The sequence below is a fragment of the Dendrobates tinctorius genome, unplaced genomic scaffold (genome assembly GCF_039654945.1).
Source record: "Dendrobates tinctorius isolate UK_male_01 unplaced genomic scaffold, ASM3965494v1 ptg000058l, whole genome shotgun sequence".
Classification (NCBI taxonomy): domain Eukaryota; kingdom Metazoa; phylum Chordata; class Amphibia; order Anura; family Dendrobatidae; genus Dendrobates; species Dendrobates tinctorius.
Genome location: NW_027361726.1, coordinates 16614124 through 16636278, shown reverse-complemented (window position 1 = coordinate 16636278; position 22155 = coordinate 16614124). Strand labels below are relative to the sequence as shown.

Here is a 22155-nt window from a genome sequence, read left to right as displayed (position 1 = left end):
TGTGTCTCCTCTTGGTGAATAATATAGATCTAATTATTCTTCTTGGTTTTTTTTCTCCCCAGTGATTCCTTTGGATGAGACATCTCCGTTTTCATCTGCAGATCAATAGTGACGCCCTGATATCTTCATTATTGAATTGATTTTCTTGTTTTTGTTCCTTACTTCCAGGGCTGGTGAGACGTTTAATCTGGAGGTTCCTTGTTTCTTTCCCCATTGGATCATTATGATAATAGCCTCAGTTTCCTTGCAGGCTTCTCACATTTGACACTTTGCATGTTTTCTGACTAGAGACCTATTTCCCAGGGCCTGTATCCGGCCCTCACCTGCAATGCTACCCTTGTAATACTGGGGTCCTCCTATGTGGCAGTGGGGTCTTTGGCCCCATATTAGGCTCGGGAGCCTTTTGCTCTTTTTCAGCTTCTTCCAATCATCCATTCAGGGTGCTGACGCTTATGTGTAACCCACATCGAGGACCGTCACCAACTTCCCGACACCGTCTACATCTGCTGGACACTTCGCTGTCAGTCGCTCTGTCCCTAAGGAGCTTTTGTTTCCATAGGAACCTATTTAACCATCGCCTCACTTTATAAATGAACCTCGCTGCAGAATACTCCGCCACCGACACACAAATCTGTGCCAAGGCGTTCACACTAGAATAGCTCGCCATGGATACATCACCCATGCATCTGTTCCCTTCTCTCCGTCGGATGGACAGTTAAGCGTTAAACTTGGATGGCACAGGAGGCTTACCCCTATCAGAGCACCATTGGCAGAAGACAGTGCCTGGTCAGTGCATGCAGGGCTGGGTATGAGCCTGGCAGCAGCAGGTTGGGTCACTCAGGTCTCAGTACCAGTTGTTACCCTCCCCTCATGTAAAAACCTAAGGAAGCCCAAGAGGATGAGCTCAGCTGAGGTCGCCCTGGATCTGTAGAAAAGGGTCTACTCCACCATCAACCATGGACCTCTCCTTCATGGCAGCTCAGGTAAGACTGAGTGCTCTCCATCCATTGCTGCTCCTCTTATTGCACATGAGAAAGTGCAGGATGTGTCAGGGATACTGAGCATGAACATCCCAGGAGGCACCATATAATCATGGACCTAACTGTATTACTAAGTAACTATTATTAGTAGTAGTAGCAATTAGAATTGTATCATTGTGACACACGGATGTCATCAGCTCTGCAATCTTGTTTTATGAGAAAGTGTAACTAACCAGGGGTAATATTACACTATATGCACAGTACCAGGGGTAATATTACACTATATGCACAGTACCAGGGGTAATGTTACACTATTTACACAGTACCAGGGGTAATTTTACACTATATGTACAGTACCAGGGGCAATGTTACACTATATACACAGTACCAGGGGTAATGTTACACTATATACACAGTACCAGGGGTAATGTTACACTATATACACAGTACCAGGGGTAATGTTACACTATATGCACAGTACCAGGGGTAATGTTACACTATATGCACAGTACCAGGGGTAATGTTACACTATACACAGTACCAGGGGTAATGTTACACTATATACACAGTACCAGGGGTAATGTTACACTATACACAGTACCAGGGGTAATGTTACACTATATACACAGTACCAGGGGTAATGTTACACTATATACACAGTACCAGGGGTAATGTTACACTATACACAGTACCAGGGGTAATGTTACACTATATACACAGTACCAGGGGTAATGTTACACTATATGCACAGTACCAGGGGTAATGTTACACTATATACACAGTACCAGGGGTAATGTTACACTATTTACACAGTACCAGGGGTAATGTTACACTATATGCACAGTACCAGGGGTAATGTTACACTATATGCACAGTACCAGGGGTAATGTTACACTATATGCACAGTACCAGGGGTAATGTTACACTATATGTACAGTACCAGGGGTAATGTTACACTATATGTACAGTACCAGGGGTAATGTTACACTATATGCACAGTACCAGGGGTAATTTTACACTATATACACAGTACCAGGGGTAATGTTACACTATATGCACAGTACCGGGGTAATGTTACACTATATGCACAGTACCAGGGGTAATGTTACACTATACATAGTACCAGGGGTAATGTTACACTATATGCACAGTACCAGGGGTAATTTTACACTATATACACAGTACCAGGGGCAATGTTACACTATATGCACAGTACCGGGGTAATGTTACACTATATGCACAGTACCAGGGGTATTGTTACACTATACACAGTACCAGGGGTAATGTTACACTATATGCACAGTACCAGGGGTAATGTTACACTATATGCACAGTACCAGGGGTAATGTAAAACTATATATACAGTACCAGGGGTAATGTTACACTATATGCACAGTACCAGGGGTAATGTTACACTATATGCACAGTACCAGGGGTAATGTTACACTATGCACACAGTACCAGGGGTAATGTTACACTATATACACAGTACCAGGGGTAAAGTTACACTATATACACAGTACCAGGTGTAATGTTACACTATATGCACAGTATCAGGGATAATGTTATACTATATGCACAGTACCAGGAGTAATGTTATACTAGAAGCACAGTACCAGGGATAATGTTAAACTATACACACAGTAATAGGGATAATGTTACACTATGTACACAGTAAAAGGGGTAATGTTATCCTATGTGCTCAGTACCAGGGGTAATGTTATACTATATACACAGTACCAGGGGTAATGTTATACTATATGCACAGTACCAGGGGTAATGTTACACTATATACACAGTACCAGGGATAATGTTACACTATATGCACAGTATCAGGGGTAAAGTTACACTATATACACAGTACCAGTAGTAATGTTACACTATATGCACAGTAGCAAGGATAATGTTATACTATATGCACAGTACCAGGAGTAATGTTATACTAGAAGCACAGTACCAGGGATAATGTTATACTATGCACACAGTAACAGGGATAATGTTACATTATGTACACAGTACCAGGGATAATGTTATCCTATGTGCTCAGTACCAGGGGTAATGTTATACAATATACACAATGCCAGATGTAATGTTATACTATATGCACAGTACCAGGGGTAATGTTATACTATATGCACAGTACCAGGGATAATGTTACACTATATGCACAATACCAGGGATAATGTTATACTATACACACACAGTAAGAGGTATAATGTTAAACTATGTACACAGTACCAGGAGTAATGTTATCCTATGTGCTCAGTACCAGGGGTAATGTTATACTATATACACAATACCAGGGGTAATGTTACGCTATATGCACAGTACCAGGGGTAATGTTACACTATATGCAGAGTACCAGGGATAATATTATACTATATGCACAGTACCAGGGGCAAAGTTACACTATATACACAGTACCAGGGGTAAAGTTACACTATATACACAGTACCAGGGGTAATGTTATACTATATGCACAGTACCAGGGGTAAAGTTACACTATGTACAGAGTACCAGGGATAATGTTACACTATATGCACAGTACCAGGGATAATGTTATACTATATGAACAGTGCTAGGGGTAATATTATACTATATGCATACTACCAGGGGTAATGTTACACTATATGCACAGAATCAGGGATAATGTTACACTATGTACACAGTACCAAGGATAATGTTATACTTAATGCACAGTACCAGGAGTAATGTCATGCTAGAAGCGCAGTACCAGGGGTAATGTTACACTATATGCAAAGTACAAGGGATAATGTTATACTAAATGCACAGTACCAGGGGTAATGTTACACTATATACACAGTACCAGGGGTAATGTTATACTATATGCACAGTACCAGGGGCAATGTTATACTATATGCACAGTACCAGGGGTAATGTTACACTATATGCAAAGTACCAGGGATAATGTTATACTAAATGCACAGTACCAGGGGTAATGTTACACTATATACACAGTACCAGGAGTAATGTTATACTATATGCACAGTACCAGGGGCAAAGTTACACTATATACACAGTACCAGGGGTAATGTTATACTATATGCACAGTACCAGGGGTAATGTTATACTATATACACAATACCTGGGGCAATATTATACTATATACACAATCCCAGAGGTAATGTTATGCTGTAAGCACAGTACCAAGTGTAATATTATACTGTAAGCACAGTACCAGGGTTAATGTTACACTATATGCACAGTACCAGGGGTAATGTTACACTATATGCACAGTACCAGGGGTAATGTTACACTATATGCACAGTACCAGGGGTAATGTTACACTATATGCACAGTACCGGGGTAATGTTACACTATATACACAGTACCGGGGTAATGTTACACTATATGCACAGTACCAGGGGTAATGTTACACTATATGCACAGTACCGGGGGTAATGTTACACTATACACAGTACCGGGGGTAATGTTACACTATATGCACAGTACCAGGGGTAATGTTACACTATATGCACAGTACCAGGGGTAATGTTACACTATATACACAGTACCAGGGGTAATGTTACACTATATGCACAGTACCAGGGGTAATGTTAAACTATATATACAGTACCAGGGGTAATGTTACACTATATGCACAGTACCAGGGGTAATGTTACACTATATGCACAGTACCAGGGGTAATGTTACACTATGCACACAGTACCAGGGGTAATGTTACACTATGCACACAGTACCAGGGGTAATGTTACACTATATACACAGTACCAGGGGTAAAGTTACACTATATACACAGTACCAGGTGTAATGTTACACTATATGCACAGTATCAGGGATAATGTTATACTATATGCACAGTACCAGGAGTAATGTTATACTAGAAGCACAGTACCAGGGATAATGTTAAACTATACACACAGTAATAGGGATAATGTTACACTATGTACACAGTAAAAGAGGTAATGTTATCCTATGTGCTCAGTACCAGGGGTAATGTTATACTATATACACAGTACCAGGGGTAATGTTATACTATATGCACAGTACCAGGGGTAATGTTACACTATATACACAGTACCAGGGATAATGTTACACTATATGCACAGTATCAGGGGTAAAGTTACACTATATACACAGTACCAGTAGTAATGTTACACTATATGCACAGTAGCAAGGATAATGTTATACTATATGCACAGTACCAGGAGTAATGTTATACTAGAAGCACAGTACCAGGGATAATGTTATACTATGCACACAGTAACAGGGATAATGTTACATTATGTACACAGTACCAGGGATAATGTTATCCTATGTGCTCAGTACCAGGGGTAATGTTATACAATATACACAATGCCAGATGTAATGTTATACTATATGCACAGTACCAGGGGTAATGTTATACTATATGCACAGTACGAGGGATAATGTTACACTATATGCACAATACCAGGGATAATGTTATACTATACACACACAGTAAGAGGTATAATGTTACACTATGTACACAGTACCAGGGGTAATGTTATACTATATGCACAGTACCAGGGGCAATGTTATACTATATGCACAGTACCAGGGGTAATGTTACACTATATGCAAAGTACCAGGGATAATGTTATACTAAATGCACAGTACCAGGGGTAATGTTACACTATATACACAGTACCAGGAGTAATGTTATACTATATGCACAGTACCAGGGGTAATGTTACACTATATGCACAGTACCAGGAGTAATGTTATACTATATGCACAGTACCAGGGGCAAAGTTACACTATATACACAGTACCAGGGGTAATGTTATACTATATGCACAGTACCAGGGGTAATGTTATACTATATACACAATACCTGGGGCAATATTATACTATATACACAATACCAGAGGTAATGTTATGCTGTAAGCACAGTACCAAGTGTAATATTATACTGTAAGCACAGTACCAGGGTTAATGTTACACTATATGCACAGTACCAGGGGTAATGTTACACTATATGCACAGTACCAGGGGTAATGTTACACTATATACACAGTACCAGGGGTAATGTTACACTATATACACAGTACCAGGGGTAATGTTACACTATATGCACAGTACCAGGGGTATTGTTACACTATGTACACAATACCAGGGGTAATGTTACACTATATGCACAGTACCAAGGGTAATGTTATACTGTATACACAATACCAGGGGTAATGTTATGCTGTAAGCACAGTACCAGGGGTAATGTTTTACTATATGCACAGTACCAAGTGTAATGTTATACTGTAAGCACAGTACCAGGGGTAATGTTATACTATATGCTCAGTACCAGGGGCAATGTTATAGTATATGCACAGTACCAGGGGTAATGGTATACTATATGCACAGTACCAAGTGTAATGTTATACTGTAAGCACAGTACCAGGAGTAATGTTACACTATATGCACAGTACCCAGGGTATTGTTACACTATGTACACAGTACCAGGGGTAATGTTACACTATATGCACAGTACCAGGGGTAATGTTATACTATATGCTCAGTACCAGGGGCAATGTTATAGTATATGCACAGTACCAGGGGTAATGTTATGCTGTAAGCACAGTACCAGGGGTAATGTTATACTATATGCACAGTACCAAGTGTAATGTTATTCTGTAAGCACAGTACAAGGGGTAATGTTACACTATATGCACAGTACTAGGGGTAATGTTACACTATATGCACCGTACCAGTGGTAATTTTACACTATATGCACAGTTCCAGGGGTAATGTTATACTATATGCACATGACCAGGAGTAATGTTATACTATAAGTGCGGTACCAGGGATAAATTCAAATTCAAAGAAGCTTTATTGGCAGGACTAAATACACATTAGTTTTGCCAAAGCAAGTGTACAGAAGGGAATGGGGATAGGGACTGCAGGAATGTTGGGTAGGAACTGTAGGAAAGGTGGATGGGGGCAGATCCAGGATGGGGCCATAGAAGTCCATGGCATAGGGAAGGTGGATGGGGGATGGGGCAGATCCAGATAATGTTATACTATGCACACAGTACCAGGGATAATTATTATTATTATTATGCATTTATATAGCGCCATTTATTCCATGGCGCTTTACATGTGAAAAGGGGAAATATAGACAAGTATAATAAACATGTGTAAGACAAGGGACACACAAGTACATAAGGAGAGGGTAATGTTATACTATTTGCTCAGTACCAGGGGTAATGTTATACTATGCACACAGTACCAGGGGTAATGTTATACTATATGCACAGTACCAGGAGTAATGTTATACTAGAAGCACAGTACCAGGGGTAATGTTACACTATATGCACAGTACCAGGGGTAATGTTACACTATATGCACAGTACCAGGGGTAATGTTACACTATATACACAGTACCAGGAGTAATGTTATACTATATGCACAGTACCAGGGTAATGATACTGTGCGTATAGTATAACATGTATAGTGTTCATCTTATAATTGTATAATGCAGATATTATACATTGTCATGTTTTAATAATCCGTAGTGCAGTTTATAACAGTAGTTTATAGTTGAGTACAATATTATATTATATAATAGCATGGTGTAGTGTATCAGAGTATAATATGGTACAATATGGTACAAATTCGTTTTATAATACGGTTTTATGTGACATGTTACAATGTAAAATATTATGGGTATTTTATTTCAGCACAGAGCAGAGTATAAGTGTTCAGTGCACTATAATGGTGTAATAGGATGTGATCCCATAGTATACTAGAGTAGTTTATTGGACGGTGCAGTATAGTGTGCACCCTCTTACAATAGTACAGCCCATTAAAGTAGAATATAATAGCACAGTACTCGTATCTTACAGCACATTTTATGACGTTGTATGACGGTTATGTCAAGTGGAGCTGATTTTGTGGCACTGTGGAGCAATCTTTTATAGTACAATAAAATATATTGGCATAGTACGGTATTTTGGAGCATGTTATGGGGTGACGCAGATCAGCATGTTACATGAGAGTGCAGCACGAGAATCAATGAATCTAACAAATGTATCAGCGGTGTCCGGGAACAAGCGCCTGGGTCTGTGGCCGCAGACACGTATCAGCGGTGTCCGGGAACAAGCGCCTGGGTCTGTGGCCGCAGACACGTATCAGCGGTGTCCGGGAACAAGCGCCTGGGTCTGTGGCCGCAGACACGTATCAGCGGTGTCCGGGAACAAGCGCCTGGGTCTGTGGCCGCAGACACGTATCAGCGGTGTCCGGGAACAAGCGCCTGGGTCTGTGGCCGCAGACACGTATCAGCGGTGTCCGGGAACAAGCGCCTGGGTCTGTGGCCGCAGACACGTATCAGCGGTGTTCGGGAACAAGCGCCTGGGTCTGTGACTGCAGAACCGTATTAGCGGCGTCCGGGAACAAGCGCCTGGGTCTGTGGCCGCAGACACATATCAGCGGTGTCTGGGAACAATTGTCTTAGTCTGTGGCCGCAGACGCATTTCAGCGGTGTCCGGGAACAAGCGCCTGGGTCTGTGGCCACAGACACGTATCAGCGGTGTTTGGGAAAAAGCATCTGGGTCTGTGGCCGCAGGCACGTATAAGCGGTGTCCGGGAACAAGCGCCTGGGTCTGTGGCCACAGACATGTATCAGCGGTGTCCGGGAACAAGCACTGGGTCTGTGGTTTGTCAGGTCTAATATGTATATTTGGCTTTGTCCACTTTTTGCATTAAACGGCTAATAGTTAAATGAAGAGGAGTGTGTGATTCTAGGCAGGAGTCTCTGGGTCTGAGCTCGGCTGCACCACTCTGAGGAATCTGGCACATGATCTGATGACCGGACTGCCTGCCTTCATACACCTCAATAAGTGTGGGCCACTGCACATGCCGCCTGTCCCATAGCCATTATCCGGTATTACCGCCCCTCCCTCGACGCACAGTTACGGTTTGTTTTAATGAATTAATTTTCAGCTTAATGACTTCAGTCCCCGATGATCAACAGCGATCAGCACCTCCCCCACCGAATACATCACTCGGTGTAGTAAACATGAAGAGAGAAGGAAGATCCGGCACTGGAGACTTAATAAAATCCACGATAAGTTTTATTCACATAATTTCATGATAAAACCATAAAGGGGAAAACAGACCCCCACGCCTGACGCGTTTCGAACCTTACACCAGGTTCTTCCTCAGAGACATGAAACAAAACAGTTCACAAAATGATTATAAACATTCCTAATCAGCAGAGGGACTCCACACATGTGTATAATCAAAGAGGCAGACAACTAAGCCCTCAAATCACTGGTGGAGTCACTCCCTTGCAAGAAGAAAGAAAAAAAAAAAAAAAGGAAAAGACCAATACAACAATGGACAAGACATAGAATAAATAAAAACATGTGCAATACACACGTATAAATGCATAAATACATAGCAACTATCAAATGACAAAAAAAAAAAAAAAAAAACCCCAAAAAAAAAAAAAAAATTAAAAAAAAAAAAAGTACACAGCTTCCGAGCCGCCTATCCATCTATCTACAAAAAAACTGGCTAGCAGCTCCACATAGTGTGAACAAGTGCAAGCTGCAATGACTGCAAAATACACAACAAAAGCGCAAAGCAGCGTCTGTAAGGACCGAAACTCAAAGACTGAGGACATAAGATGTGAAATGCATTACTGCTAAATAAACTGTGAAGTGCATTACTGCTAAATAAACTGTGAGATCTCATGTATTCAGTGTTTGCATATGTCTTGGCCCTTACAAACTGTGGCTGTGCGCTTTTTTGTCTATTTATTATCTATCTAGTATCTGTCTAGTATCTATTATCTATCTATCTATCTATCTATTATCTATTATCCATTATCTATCTATCTATCATTTATTATCTATCTAGTATCTATTATCTCTATCTATTATCTATCTATCTATCCCATATCTATCTATCTATCTAGTATCTATTATCTCTCTATCTATCTATCATCTATATATTATCTATCGGCCAGCAGCTACGATAAAAGTTGCGTAAAAACTTTTGAAACATTTCAAGCAGTTTTACACCATAAAATTGACAAAAGCTACTGGATGAATATTGGCCTATGGTTCTTTTTCTAAAGCCCCATCCACTCATTACTTATAGTCTTAGAGGTTCTCCCTGCTGACTGCTGTACAGTAGAGTGAGTCTACATGTGACACAGACTTGTTTCAGGTTGTTCCTGTGCAATAAATATGAAGGCATGAAAATGTTACATTGTGCGACATTTAGATACAATCACATAAATCAAGTGATGGAAAATGTAAGAAAAGCAAGATCAAAACAGACTGCTGTTAGAAGCGTTGTATGGTCTATGGAGGAACGATGGGTGATGAGAGAAAGCAGTGCCCTAACTCCACAATCACTAGAGCTTATGCCTACTATACAGGGACCACTCCAGCATCAGCTGCACATCTGCTTGGTTGGGGGGGGGTCACTCGCATCAGCAGCCTGGATCCTCTGTGTGTTTGTGGGGGTCAATTACTGAACTGAACTGAAAGTCATGAGGACGTATAATTGCTTAATGTAAAGGAAATCCAGTTGGACAGCCCCTTTAAGTGATGGAAAATGCTGGTGACAAGTTCACTTCAACAGACCATGATATCAAGTGACAAGTATTCAAATGGCGATGTCAGGAAAATATGAATATATTTACATTCTATGTACACTTCCAGGGTTCGTGCTGCCCTTCCTCCCATCACTTTTGAGCAGTGTCACACTGAGCTCATGTGCAGGCTCGTCGCTGCAGCATCCAACCCCCCCATCCTTTTCCCCACTGATGGAATATCCACTCACCCCTCCTTCCCCCTATACCAGTTTGTGTAATGTGAGACCCTGGTTGGCAGGCTCAAACAGGAAGTGAAGGTTTGAGCACATGCTTTCTTTGTTACTTCAAACCCAAATTTAATAACACAGAATAGTCATAGATGCAGGAAACTTATATTTTTGGAGTCTGCAAAATTAAAGCTATCCACAGGTGGGTTTTGAAGCTTGTGCAGCTACCAGAAATTGAGAAATGGATTTCTGCCCATTCCAGCCTTTTGTTTTCCTTGCTCTATAAACATACGACCACGACCTCCGCGCTAATTACGCTATCCTGTGGGTGGGCTCCTGACCCGATATTGTTATTAATGTCAGATGAGGAGCTGTGGCAGCAAAGTGTTCTGGGGGTTTTTGGGAGACCCTGGCAGTGATGGAACGGGGGTTATGTGTGTATTACTCACCTGAGACTGGGGATGTACATACCGCCCTCACTGCAAAGCAGCCTTTCTGGCGACTACTTATCCTAGGTGTACTTCCCTGACTGACCTGAGTAAGAGGGGTGCCAGAGAGCTGCAAGTTCCAAACCAAAACTGGAGAGTGGGATGACAACTGACAACTGGGGTGGGCAACCACACACCCCCTGTTCCTGACAGGTGATATCATGGCACTCGTAGATCATTACTATCCGGCTGTGCGGTATAAAGAACACGATGGAGCTGTTCTTCATGATTGTGCACCATGAACATCTGTTATGTACAATAACAGCAGAGTCTGAGACACTATAGAGACTGGAAATATCATATACATGAAACTTGTGGTGGCTGCAGACAGAATCTTATCATGTTTCTCTGTATATTGGGAGCTCCCCCTAGTGGTGACTGCAGACAGGAGATTATCATGTATCTCTGTATACAAGGAGCTCCGCCTAGTGATGCAGACAGAATCTTATCATGTATCTTTGTATATTGGGAGGTCCCCCTAGCGGTGACTGCAGACAGGATCTTATCATGTATGTCTGTATACACAGAGCTCCCTCTAGTGGTGACTGCAGACAGGAGCTTATCATGTATCTCTGTATACAAGGAGCTCCGCTCCCCCTAGTGATGACTGTGGACAGGATCTTGTCATATATCCCTGTATACAGGGAGCTCCCCCTAGTGGTGGCTGCAGACAGGATCTTATCATGTATCTCTGTATACAGGGAGCTCCCCCTAGTGGTGGCTGCAGGCAGAATCTTATGTATCTCTGTATACAGGGAGCTCCCCCTTGTGATGGATGCAGGGAGGATCTTATCCTGTGCCTCTGTATACAGGGAGCTCCCCCTAGTGGTGGCTGCAGACAGGATCTTATCATATATCTCTGCAGACAATAATAATAATATATCTTTTATTTATATAGCGCTAACATATTCTGCAGCGCTTTACAGTTTGCACACATTGTTATCGCTGTCACCATTGGGGCTCACAATCTAAATTCCCTATCAGTATGTCTTTGGAGTGTGGGAGGAAACCCACGCAAACACAGGGAGAACATACAAACTCCTTGCAGATGTTGTCCTTGGAGGGATATGAACCTAGGACCTCAGCACTGCAAGGCTGCAGTGCTAACCACTGAGCCACCCTGCTGCCATGGTTTGTATTGTAACCCCTGACATCTCCAGTTATTTTGTAGACTGCATCACTGGCATTTTCTCCTTTGCTTTTAATACTGAGCACAAGTGTTCCAAAATACATAGTTGCATTGGTTGAAAAAAAGACCTCAATCCATCAAGTTCAACCTTTCTCCACCAATTGTCCATGTTGTCACTAAATTATACACCATTCAGTTTCCATAAGACAAGTCTTGCTATTACCTGTGTGAAAGGATGAGAATAAAGATCTGAAATACCCTGTAAATTCCACCCCGTCATCATCCCTAAGCCAGTAAGTTAGGAGCGTTCCTGCTGCTGAGCCATTTGGTGTCGTACCCTATATGCATCACATTACAGGCCAGAATGGGGGCTGCCGACAAGAAATGCAGTGGTGCAAACTCAGACTGTCAGCTCTTCATCACGCAGTTAAATGAACCACCCATGAATTACGGGAATGGAAAAGTGGAATGCGATGTAAACGGTTTTTTATGTTTTTATCGTTGTATCCCAAAAAGATTTACAAATCATGAACATTTTTAAGATCTCTGCTTGCTATGAGCAAATGAAAACATTGGTGCATGGATTGTGACTTAGCTGATATGTCGGAAATTTTAGCCTCTGTAAATCATTGACTACAAACAGGGATCTTAAAACTGACAATTTGGCTGTGAATAAATTGCACAGATTCTTCTAGTAGAGGTGACCTTCATGCTGTAGGAAATAGATTTGTCGGAAGCTTGTTACATGTACATGGGAGCTAGTAGTGTGCGGGGGGGGGGCCTACTCCTGATGATTTGTAGGGTGTCCATCAGGGTTACCCTTGGGAAAATGTTGGTGCTGCATTATTACTAAAGCAAATCAAATACTGATCTGTGTTAAATGAGCAAGGAAAGTTCAGTTGGAATTCTATGTGATAAGAAAACATTTTTTGCAAAAAACGAGAGGAGTTCGGGATATGTATCAGCGTTCATGCAGAGCCCGTATACATTACCCACACACACTAAGGGGAGACCCGCGACTGATGTCTGGGTTTCCGTCCCTTCCAGCCAATGAAACGCTAACTTTGGTTTTGGTTGGAGAATCAACCGTCTGTTTTACTAAATCAAATTCCACTTACTCCTCCTCATTAAAATACCAGAGCGCTCCGAAAACTGATTTAATGGAATGTGAAAAGATCCTTTAGAGCATTTATACATAATTCAGAACATTTCCCGCTCACACAATCTCTCGTCTTAAATCATATTCTGCCAGGAGATCTCCATCTGCATGGAGCAAAGTGAGTGAAAGCGGAGAGGAGCTGATCGATAGTTTGGAATCAACTAATGAGGTTCGCAGGTTCCCATGAATTGGAACAGTTTGGGATGTAATTTATGTGAATTGGCAGAAAAATGCACCAGGCTGTGTCACACACCAGTTGTGGTTTCCCACAATGCTCTGCAGCAGTGGTCCAATGCAGCCAATTAGGGGGAAGTATTACAGTAAGGACCCCCGGGCTGGCATTAAGTGCCATTGTATGCTTTTACAGCATAAGGATAGCGGTCACACTGCACAGTTCATTCACAGGGATAGAAAAAGGTCAAGATTATATTGCATTGCACTACTGCACCAAGGCAGCAGCATGATAGTTAGTCTGTGAATAATAATCCAAACATTCCAGTGAGATAGGAAGGTGCTAGACCTACAGCATCAGTGTGAGAATCTGTGTGAGATATAGAGAGGTGCTAGACCTATAGAATCTGTGAAATATAGGGAGGTGCTAGAGCTACAGAATCTGTGTGATATATAGGGAGATACAAGACCTACAGAATCAGTGTGAGATATAGGGAGGTGCTAGACATACAGAACCTGTGTGATATATAGGGAGATGCAAGACGAACAGAATCAGTGTCAGATATAAGGAGGTGCTAGACCTACAGAATCTGTTTGAGATATAGGGAGGTGCAAGACCTACAGAACCTGTGTGATCAGGGGTGGATTAAGGGTAGCCAGGGCCCGGGGCAGTTCAGACTCTGTGGGCCCCCCTCGTCACGTGACGGGGGTCACGAATCGTAGAGCCGCACTCCGCATAGAGAATAATGGAGCCTCCAGCACCGACCTCCACCCGCAGAGCCGCACTCCACATAGAGAATAATGGAGCCTCCAGATCCGACCTCCACCCGCAGAGCCACACTCCACATAGAGAATAATGGAGCCTCCAGATCCGACCTCCACCCGCAGAGCCACACTCCACATAGAGAATAATGGGGCCTCCAGCACTGACCTCCACCCGCAGAGCCACACTCCACATAGAGAATAATGGAGCCTCCAGATCCGACCTCCACCCGCAGAGCCACACTCCACATAGAGAATAATGGAGCCTCCAGATCCGACCTCCACCCGCAGAGCCACACTCCACATAGAGAATAATGGGGCCTCCAGCACTGACCTCCACCCGCAGAGCCCCACTCCACATAGAGAATAATGGAGCCTCCAGCACCGACCTCCACCCGCAGAGCCACACTCTACATAGAGAATAATGGGGCCTCCAGCACCGACCACCCGCAGAGCCTCACTCCACATAGAGAATAATGGGGCCTCCAGCACCGACCTCCACCCGCAGAGCCGCACTCTACATAGAGAATAATGGAGCCTCCAGCACCGACCTCCACCCGCAGAGCCCCACTCCACATAGAGAATAATGGGGCCTCCAGCACTGACCTCCACCCGCAGAGCCCCACTCCACATAGAGAATAATGGGGCCTCCAGCACCGACCTCCACCCGCAGAGCCCCACTCCACATAGAGAATAATGGAGCCTCCAGCACCGACCTCCACCCGCAGAGCCGCACTCCACATAGAGAATAATGGAGCCTCCAGCACCGACCTCCACCCGCAGAGCCGCACTCCACATAGAGAATAATGGAGCCTCCAGCACTGACCTCCACCCGCAGAGCCGCACTCCACATAGAGAATAATGGAGCCTCCAGCACCGACCTCCACCCGCAGAGCCGCACTCCACATAGAGAATAATGGAGCCTCCAGCACCGACCTCCACCCGCAGAGCCGCACTCCACATAGAGAATAATGGAGCCTCCAGCACCGACCTCCACCCGCAGAGCCACACTCTACATAGAGAATAATGGGGCCTCCAGCACCGACCTCCACCCGCAGAGTCGCACTCCACACAGAGAATAATGGAGCCTCCGGCACCGACCTCCACCCGCAGAGCCGCACTCCACATAGAGAATAATGGAGCCTCCAGCACCGACCTCCACCCGCAGAGCCGCACTCCACATAGAGAATAATGGGGCCTCCAGCACCGACCTCCACCCGCAGAGTCGCACTCCACACAGAGAATAATGGGGCCTCCAGCACCGACCTCCACCCGCAGAGCCGCACTCCACATAGAGAATAATGGAGCCTCCAGCACCGACCTCCACCTGCAGAGCCGCACTCCACATAGAGAATAATGGGGCCTCCAGCACTGACCTCCACCCGCAGAGCCGCACTCCACATAGAGAATAATGGGGCCTCCAGCACCGACCTCCACCCGCAGAGCCGCACTCCACATAGAGAATAATGGAGCCTCCAGCAACGACCTCCACCCGCAGAGCCGCACTCCACATAGAGAATAATGGGGCCTCCAGCACCGACCTCCACCCGCACTCCACATAGAGAATAATGGGGCCTCCAGCACCGACCTCCACCCGCAGAGCCGCACTCCACATAGAGAATAATGGAGCCTCCAGCACCAACCTCCACCCGCAGAGCCGCACTCCACATAGAGAATAATGCAGCCTCCAGCACCTACCTCCACCCGCAGAGCCCCACTCCACATAGAGAATAATGGAGCCTCCAGCACCGACCTCCACCCGCAGAGCCGCACTCCACATAGAGAATAATGCAGCCTCCAGCACCTACCTCCACCCGCAGAGCCCCACTCCACATAGAGAATAATGGAGCCTCCAGCACTGACCTCCACCCGCAGAGCCGCACTCCACATAGAGAATAATGGGTCCTCCAGCACCGACCTCCACCCGCAGAGCCGCACTCCACATAGAGAATAATGGAGCCTCCAGCACCTACCTCCACCCGCAGAGCCGCACTCCACATAGAGCATAATGGAGCCTCCAGCACCGACCTACACCCGCACTCCACATAGAGAATAATGGGGCCTCCAGCACCGACCTCCACCCGCAGAGCCGCACTCCACATAGAGAATAATGGAGCCTCCAGCACCTACCTCCACCCGCAGAGCCGCACTCCACATAGAGAATAATGGAGCCTCCAGCACCTACCTCCACCCGCAGAGCCGCACTCCACATAGAGAATAATGGAGCCTCCAGCACCGACCTCCACCCGCAGAGCCGCACTCCACATAGAGAATAATGGAGCCTCCAGCACCTACCTCCACCTGCAGAGCCGCACTCCACATAGAGAATAATGGAGCCTCCAGCACTGACCTCCACCCGCAGAGCCGCACTCCACATAGAGAATAATGGGGCCTCCAGCACCGACCTCCACCCGCAGAGCCGCACTCTACATAGAGAATAATGGAGCCTCCAGCACCGACCTCCACCCGCAGAGCCGCACTCCACATAGAGAATAATGGGGCCTCCAGCACCGACCTCCACCCGCAGAGCCGCACTCCACATACATGGCTGCTCTCAGTGCTCTGTGCTGTGCGCACAGGACCTGTGATGAGGTCACAGGAGGGGAGGAGACAGGGGTCACATGATCGGGGGCCCTGACACCTTCCCTCCTGTGATCTCATCACAAGCCTTTGCACGCTACCAGCAGCATCAGCGTTCACGCTACTTGTAGATGCTGCTGGTAGCAGAGCACATAATGCCGCCCCCACGGTCACTCACTTGTAGGTGGGGAGAAGATGGAGTGCCATTGCACCAGCCAGCAGGAATGTGGTGGGGGCCCCCTTAGAAGCTCTTGTGGTGGGGGCCCCGGGGCTGAAGCCCCGCCTGCCCTGCCTATAATCCGGCCCTGCGCGGTGGCGGATTATAATGGGGCAATTTACTGGCCTGGGCTGTGGGCCCCTTAACCCCACTGGGCCCGGGGCAACTGCCCAAATTGACCTCATTATAATCCGCCACTGTGTGTGATATATAGGGAGATGCAAGACGAACAGAATCAGTGTCAGATATAAGGAGGTGCTAGACCTACAGAATCTGTTTGAGATATAGGGAGGTGCAAGACCTACAGTAACTGTGTGAGATACAGGAGGTGATAGATCTACAGAATCAGTGTGAGATATAGGAGATGCTAGACCTACAGAATCTGTGTGAGATATTGGGAGAGGCAAAACCTACAGAATCACTGTGAGATATAGGGAGGTGCAAGACCTACAGAATCTGTGTGAAATATAGGGAGATGCTAGACCTAAAAAACCAATGTGAGATATAGGGAGGTACTGAACCTGCAGACATAGTGAGAAATATAGCTTCAATGTCAGTGAGTCTATGACGTCATTTATCTGTAATATACTCCCAAAACAAAACTTGAATGACAACATTTTGCAATCTTCGCACACTGTAATTGCAAATTGTGCTAGTGAGAAAGAATCATAAAACCTAGGCTTGTGTGTCACAGGCAAGAAAGCCATCATTTTAATTTTGTACACATCACATATTTTCAAAATTGCCCCACATAGAAGTTATTTCCTTGTACATAGGAGCAGTATTATAGTAGTTATATTCTTGTACATAGAGGGCAGTATTATAGAACCGTAGTTATATTCTTGTACATAGGGGGCATTATTATAGTAGTTATATTCTTGCACATAGGGGGCAGTATTATAGTAGTTATATTCTTGTACATAGGGGGAATTATTATAGTACCATAGTTATATTATTGTACATAGGGGGCATTATTATAGTAAAACCAAAATCATATAATACCCTTATAAAAAAATATATACTTTATTAATTAAATAACCAATAGGGTCACGCCACCAAAAACACAACACAAAACCCAACAATAGTGAAAAAGTGTCCAAAAATTAAAATCATATAGATGTGGGGTTTAGCCTAGGTATCCCTGTTGATGTCTATTATTTACTCCTTCCTTACCGCGGAGGTTGGCACCCTAGGGGGGAACGTTGTGGCGCCCCCGCTCAACGATGGCTATCCCTAGGGGCCCTGTTAAACCCTACCGCCACTATGGGTTCCCTACCCTGATGCTAAAGGGACCCCTATCGATAACAGAGACAATCCTATAATAAGGAGGACCCTATACCCCACAATGTAAAAACACAGTTAGGAACACATTAATATTATGGCAAACAAAGGTGGTACTCAAGATATGTCTAGTGGTCTTTCTTTAATTGAAAGAGTAGATAAAAGGCATATCTTCAAGACTCTTCATTCACATATAGATATTACTTTCAGCCTGTTCAGTGAGCCACAACACAGATATAAACAACTGTGACCAGCAGAGGATACAATTCTATCCCATTTGATTTTTCATTAATGTCTCTGCAGGTTCACGATATATAATATAGCCCACAAGAGCCATAGCCATGAGAGACCTTGAAGAGCTATGCAATTAGAACCACACATATTTGAGCTTTAATCCACATTGATAAACTGTACATCCCCTCATGACATGGGGCAAATAATCTCAAAGTCATCAGTGGAAATGCTCAATAATAATGGTAATGAAATGGATACTTATCAATTCATCCACCAGTTGCCATATTGCCTATAACGCCTCTACGTGTTTCGCCCCACCTGGGCTCATCAGGAGGCCCGATCTCGACTAGTGTCCTGGTGTGGTCTTATTATTGAGCATTTCCACTGATGACTTTGAGATTATTTGCCCCATGTCATGAGGGGATGTACAGTTTATCAATGTGGATTAAAGCTCAAATATGTGTGGTTCTAATTGCATAGCTCTTCAAGGTCTCTCATGGCTATGGTTCTTGTGGGCTAAATTATATATCGTGAACCTGCAGAGACATTAATGAAAAATCAAATGGGATAGAATTGTATCCTCTGCTGGTCACAGTTGTTTATATCTGTGTTGTGGCTCACTGAACAGGCTGAAAGTAATATCTATATGTGAATGAAGAGTCTTGAAGATATGCCTTTTATCTACTCTTTCAATTAAAGAAAGACCACTAGACATATCTTGAGTACCACCTTTGTTTGCCATAATATTAATGTGTTCCTAACTGTGTTTTTACATTGTGGGGTATAGGGTCCTCCTTATTATAGGATTGTCTCTGTTATCGATAGGGGTCCCTTTAGCATCGGGGTAGGGAACCCAGAGTGGCGGTAGGGTTTAACAGGGCCCCTAGGGATAGCCATTGTTGAGCGGGGGCGCCACAACGTTCCCCCCTAGGGTGCCAACCTCCGCGGTAAGGAAGGAGTAAGTAATGGACATCAACAGGGATACCTAGGCTAAACCCCACATCTATATGATTTTAATTTTTGGACACTTTTTCACTATTGTTGGGTTTTGTGTTGTGTTTTTGGTGGTGTGACCCTATTGGGTCTTTTATTAATAAAGTATATATTTTTTATAAGGGTATTATATGATATATGAGACTTAATTGCTGTCTACAAATATCTAAAGGGCTGTCACATTGTAGAAAGATCAACTTTATTCTCATTTGCACAAGGAAAGACTAGAAGCAATGGGATGAAACTGAATGGGAGGAGACACAGATTAGATATTAGAAAAAACTTTTTGACAGTTAGAGTGATCAATGAGTGGAACAGGCTGCCACGAGAAGTGGTGAGTTCTCCTTCAATGGAAGTCTTCAAACAGAGGCTGGACAGACATCTGACTGGGATGATTTAGCGAATCCTGCTTTGAGCAGGGGGTTGGACCAGATGGCTCAGGAGGTCCCTTCCAACTCTACGATTCTATGATTCTATGATTCTATGATTTTGGTTTTGAGACCCTTGAGCATCTAAATTGATTTATGCATTAATATAGTAGTTATATTCTTGTACATAGGAGTAGTATTCTAGTAGATATATTATTGTACATAGGGGCAGTATTATAGTAGTTATATACATGTACATAGGGGGCAGTATTATAGTAGTTATATTCTTGTACATAGGAGCAGTATTATAGTAGTTATATTATTGTTCGTAGGGGCAGTAATATAGTAGTGATATTCTTGTATATAGGAGCAGTATTATAGTAGTTATATTCTTGTATATAGTAGCAGTATTATAATAGTTATTTTCTTGTACATAGGAAGCAGTATTATAGTAGTTATATTCTTGTATGTAGGGGCAGTATTATAGTAGTTACGGTATATTCTTGTACATAGGAGCAGTATTATAGTAGTTATATTCTTGTACATAGGAGGCAGTAATATAGTAGTTATATTCTTGTATATACAGGGCATTATTATAGTAGTTATATTCTTGTACATAGGAGCAGTATTATAGTAGTTATATTCTTGTACATAGGAGCAGTATTATAGTAGTTATATTATTATTCGTAGGGGCAGTAATATAGTAGTGATATTCTTGTATATAGGAGCAGTATTATAGTAGTTACATTCTTGTATATAGTAGCAGTATTATAATAGTTATTTTCTTGTACATAGGAAGCAGTATTATAGTAGTTATATTCTTGTATGTAGGGGCAGTATTATAGTAGTTACGGTATATTCTTGTACATAGGAGCAGTATTATAGTAGTTATATTCTTGTACATAGGAGGCAGTAATATAGTAGTTATATTCTTGTATATACAGGGCATTATTATAGTAGTTATATTCTTGTACATAGGAGCAGTATTATAGTAGTTATATTCTTGTACATAGGAGCAGTATTATAGTAGTTATACTCTTGTACATAGGAGGCACTATTATAGTAGTTATATTCTTGTACATAAAGGAAGTATTATAGCAGTTATATTGTTGTACATGAGGGCTTTGTTTTAGTAGTTGCACAGTGGACTTTATTCCTTACTTATTTTGCTAGACTCGTTCAATAGGGAATCCAAGCCAGAGAGTAAGAAGAACGAGGAAAGATTGAATCCTGTGAATAATAATAATTTTTGGACTTCACATGCACTAAAATGAAAAGTCCAGAAAAACATGTCACTCAATTATTGATTTTTATCATGCTTTGGACATGAGTTATCTGAGAATCTTGGCCATATAAAATGAAGGTAATATTTTGCACTAGATGACAATACCTCTGAACATTTTACATCACACATAATTGCTGCCCGAGCCTTAATCAGAATGATATCGAGCTGGCCCAAGGATCAGGTATCAGTCGGCATCATTATACCCTGCAATTGGGATGTGAGACTCCAGCTGGAGCGCTCCAGATACATTAAAAATAAGCTCTGCTAATTGTGGGGGAAGGGGCGCAATGTTCGGTTATTATTATATTTTACTGATGGAAATGATTTATGAGTATAATCTCTGCCTGAGAAAGTCAAAGCAAGAAGCAAATGCTCTAGATTGTCCTGTGTAATGTTGTTTTGAACAATACATGGAGATTTGTAGTGAATTATGTGAATGTTTGTGACGCTGGGAATACTTATACAATTGCATTAATAAATCATAGGAAACAAATACAATTCTGCAGAACTTGAGACAATAAGTCCGATACAACATTTACTAGAAATGTTTACTTTTCATTATCTTTTATCAGATATTTCTAAAACTCAGCATATAAGATCTCACCCCCCCAACAGATGATTGTTTTTATAATAATAAACTTATGAAAAAAAATTCCATCTGCAAAAAAAAAAGAAAACAAGGTTTTTTTGGTCACGGTCTCTGCTGTCACTAACACGATTTATTTTTGCTGTCA

The 22155-nt window shown here is 43.1% G+C and overlaps 1 protein-coding gene across 1 annotated transcript in view; it reads left to right on the top strand.

Annotated features, from left to right (window-relative positions):
- Positions 1-208: 208 nt before the first annotated feature.
- CUNH14orf132 (chromosome unknown C14orf132 homolog) overlaps positions 209-22155 on the top strand; it is a 71872-nt gene continuing 49925 nt past the window's right edge. Inside the window, exon 1 of the mRNA XM_073578049.1 lies at positions 209-983. Coding sequence (XP_073434150.1) covers positions 957-983 — 27 coding nt within the window. The 5' untranslated portion in view covers positions 209-956. The remainder of the gene's footprint in view (positions 984-22155) is intronic.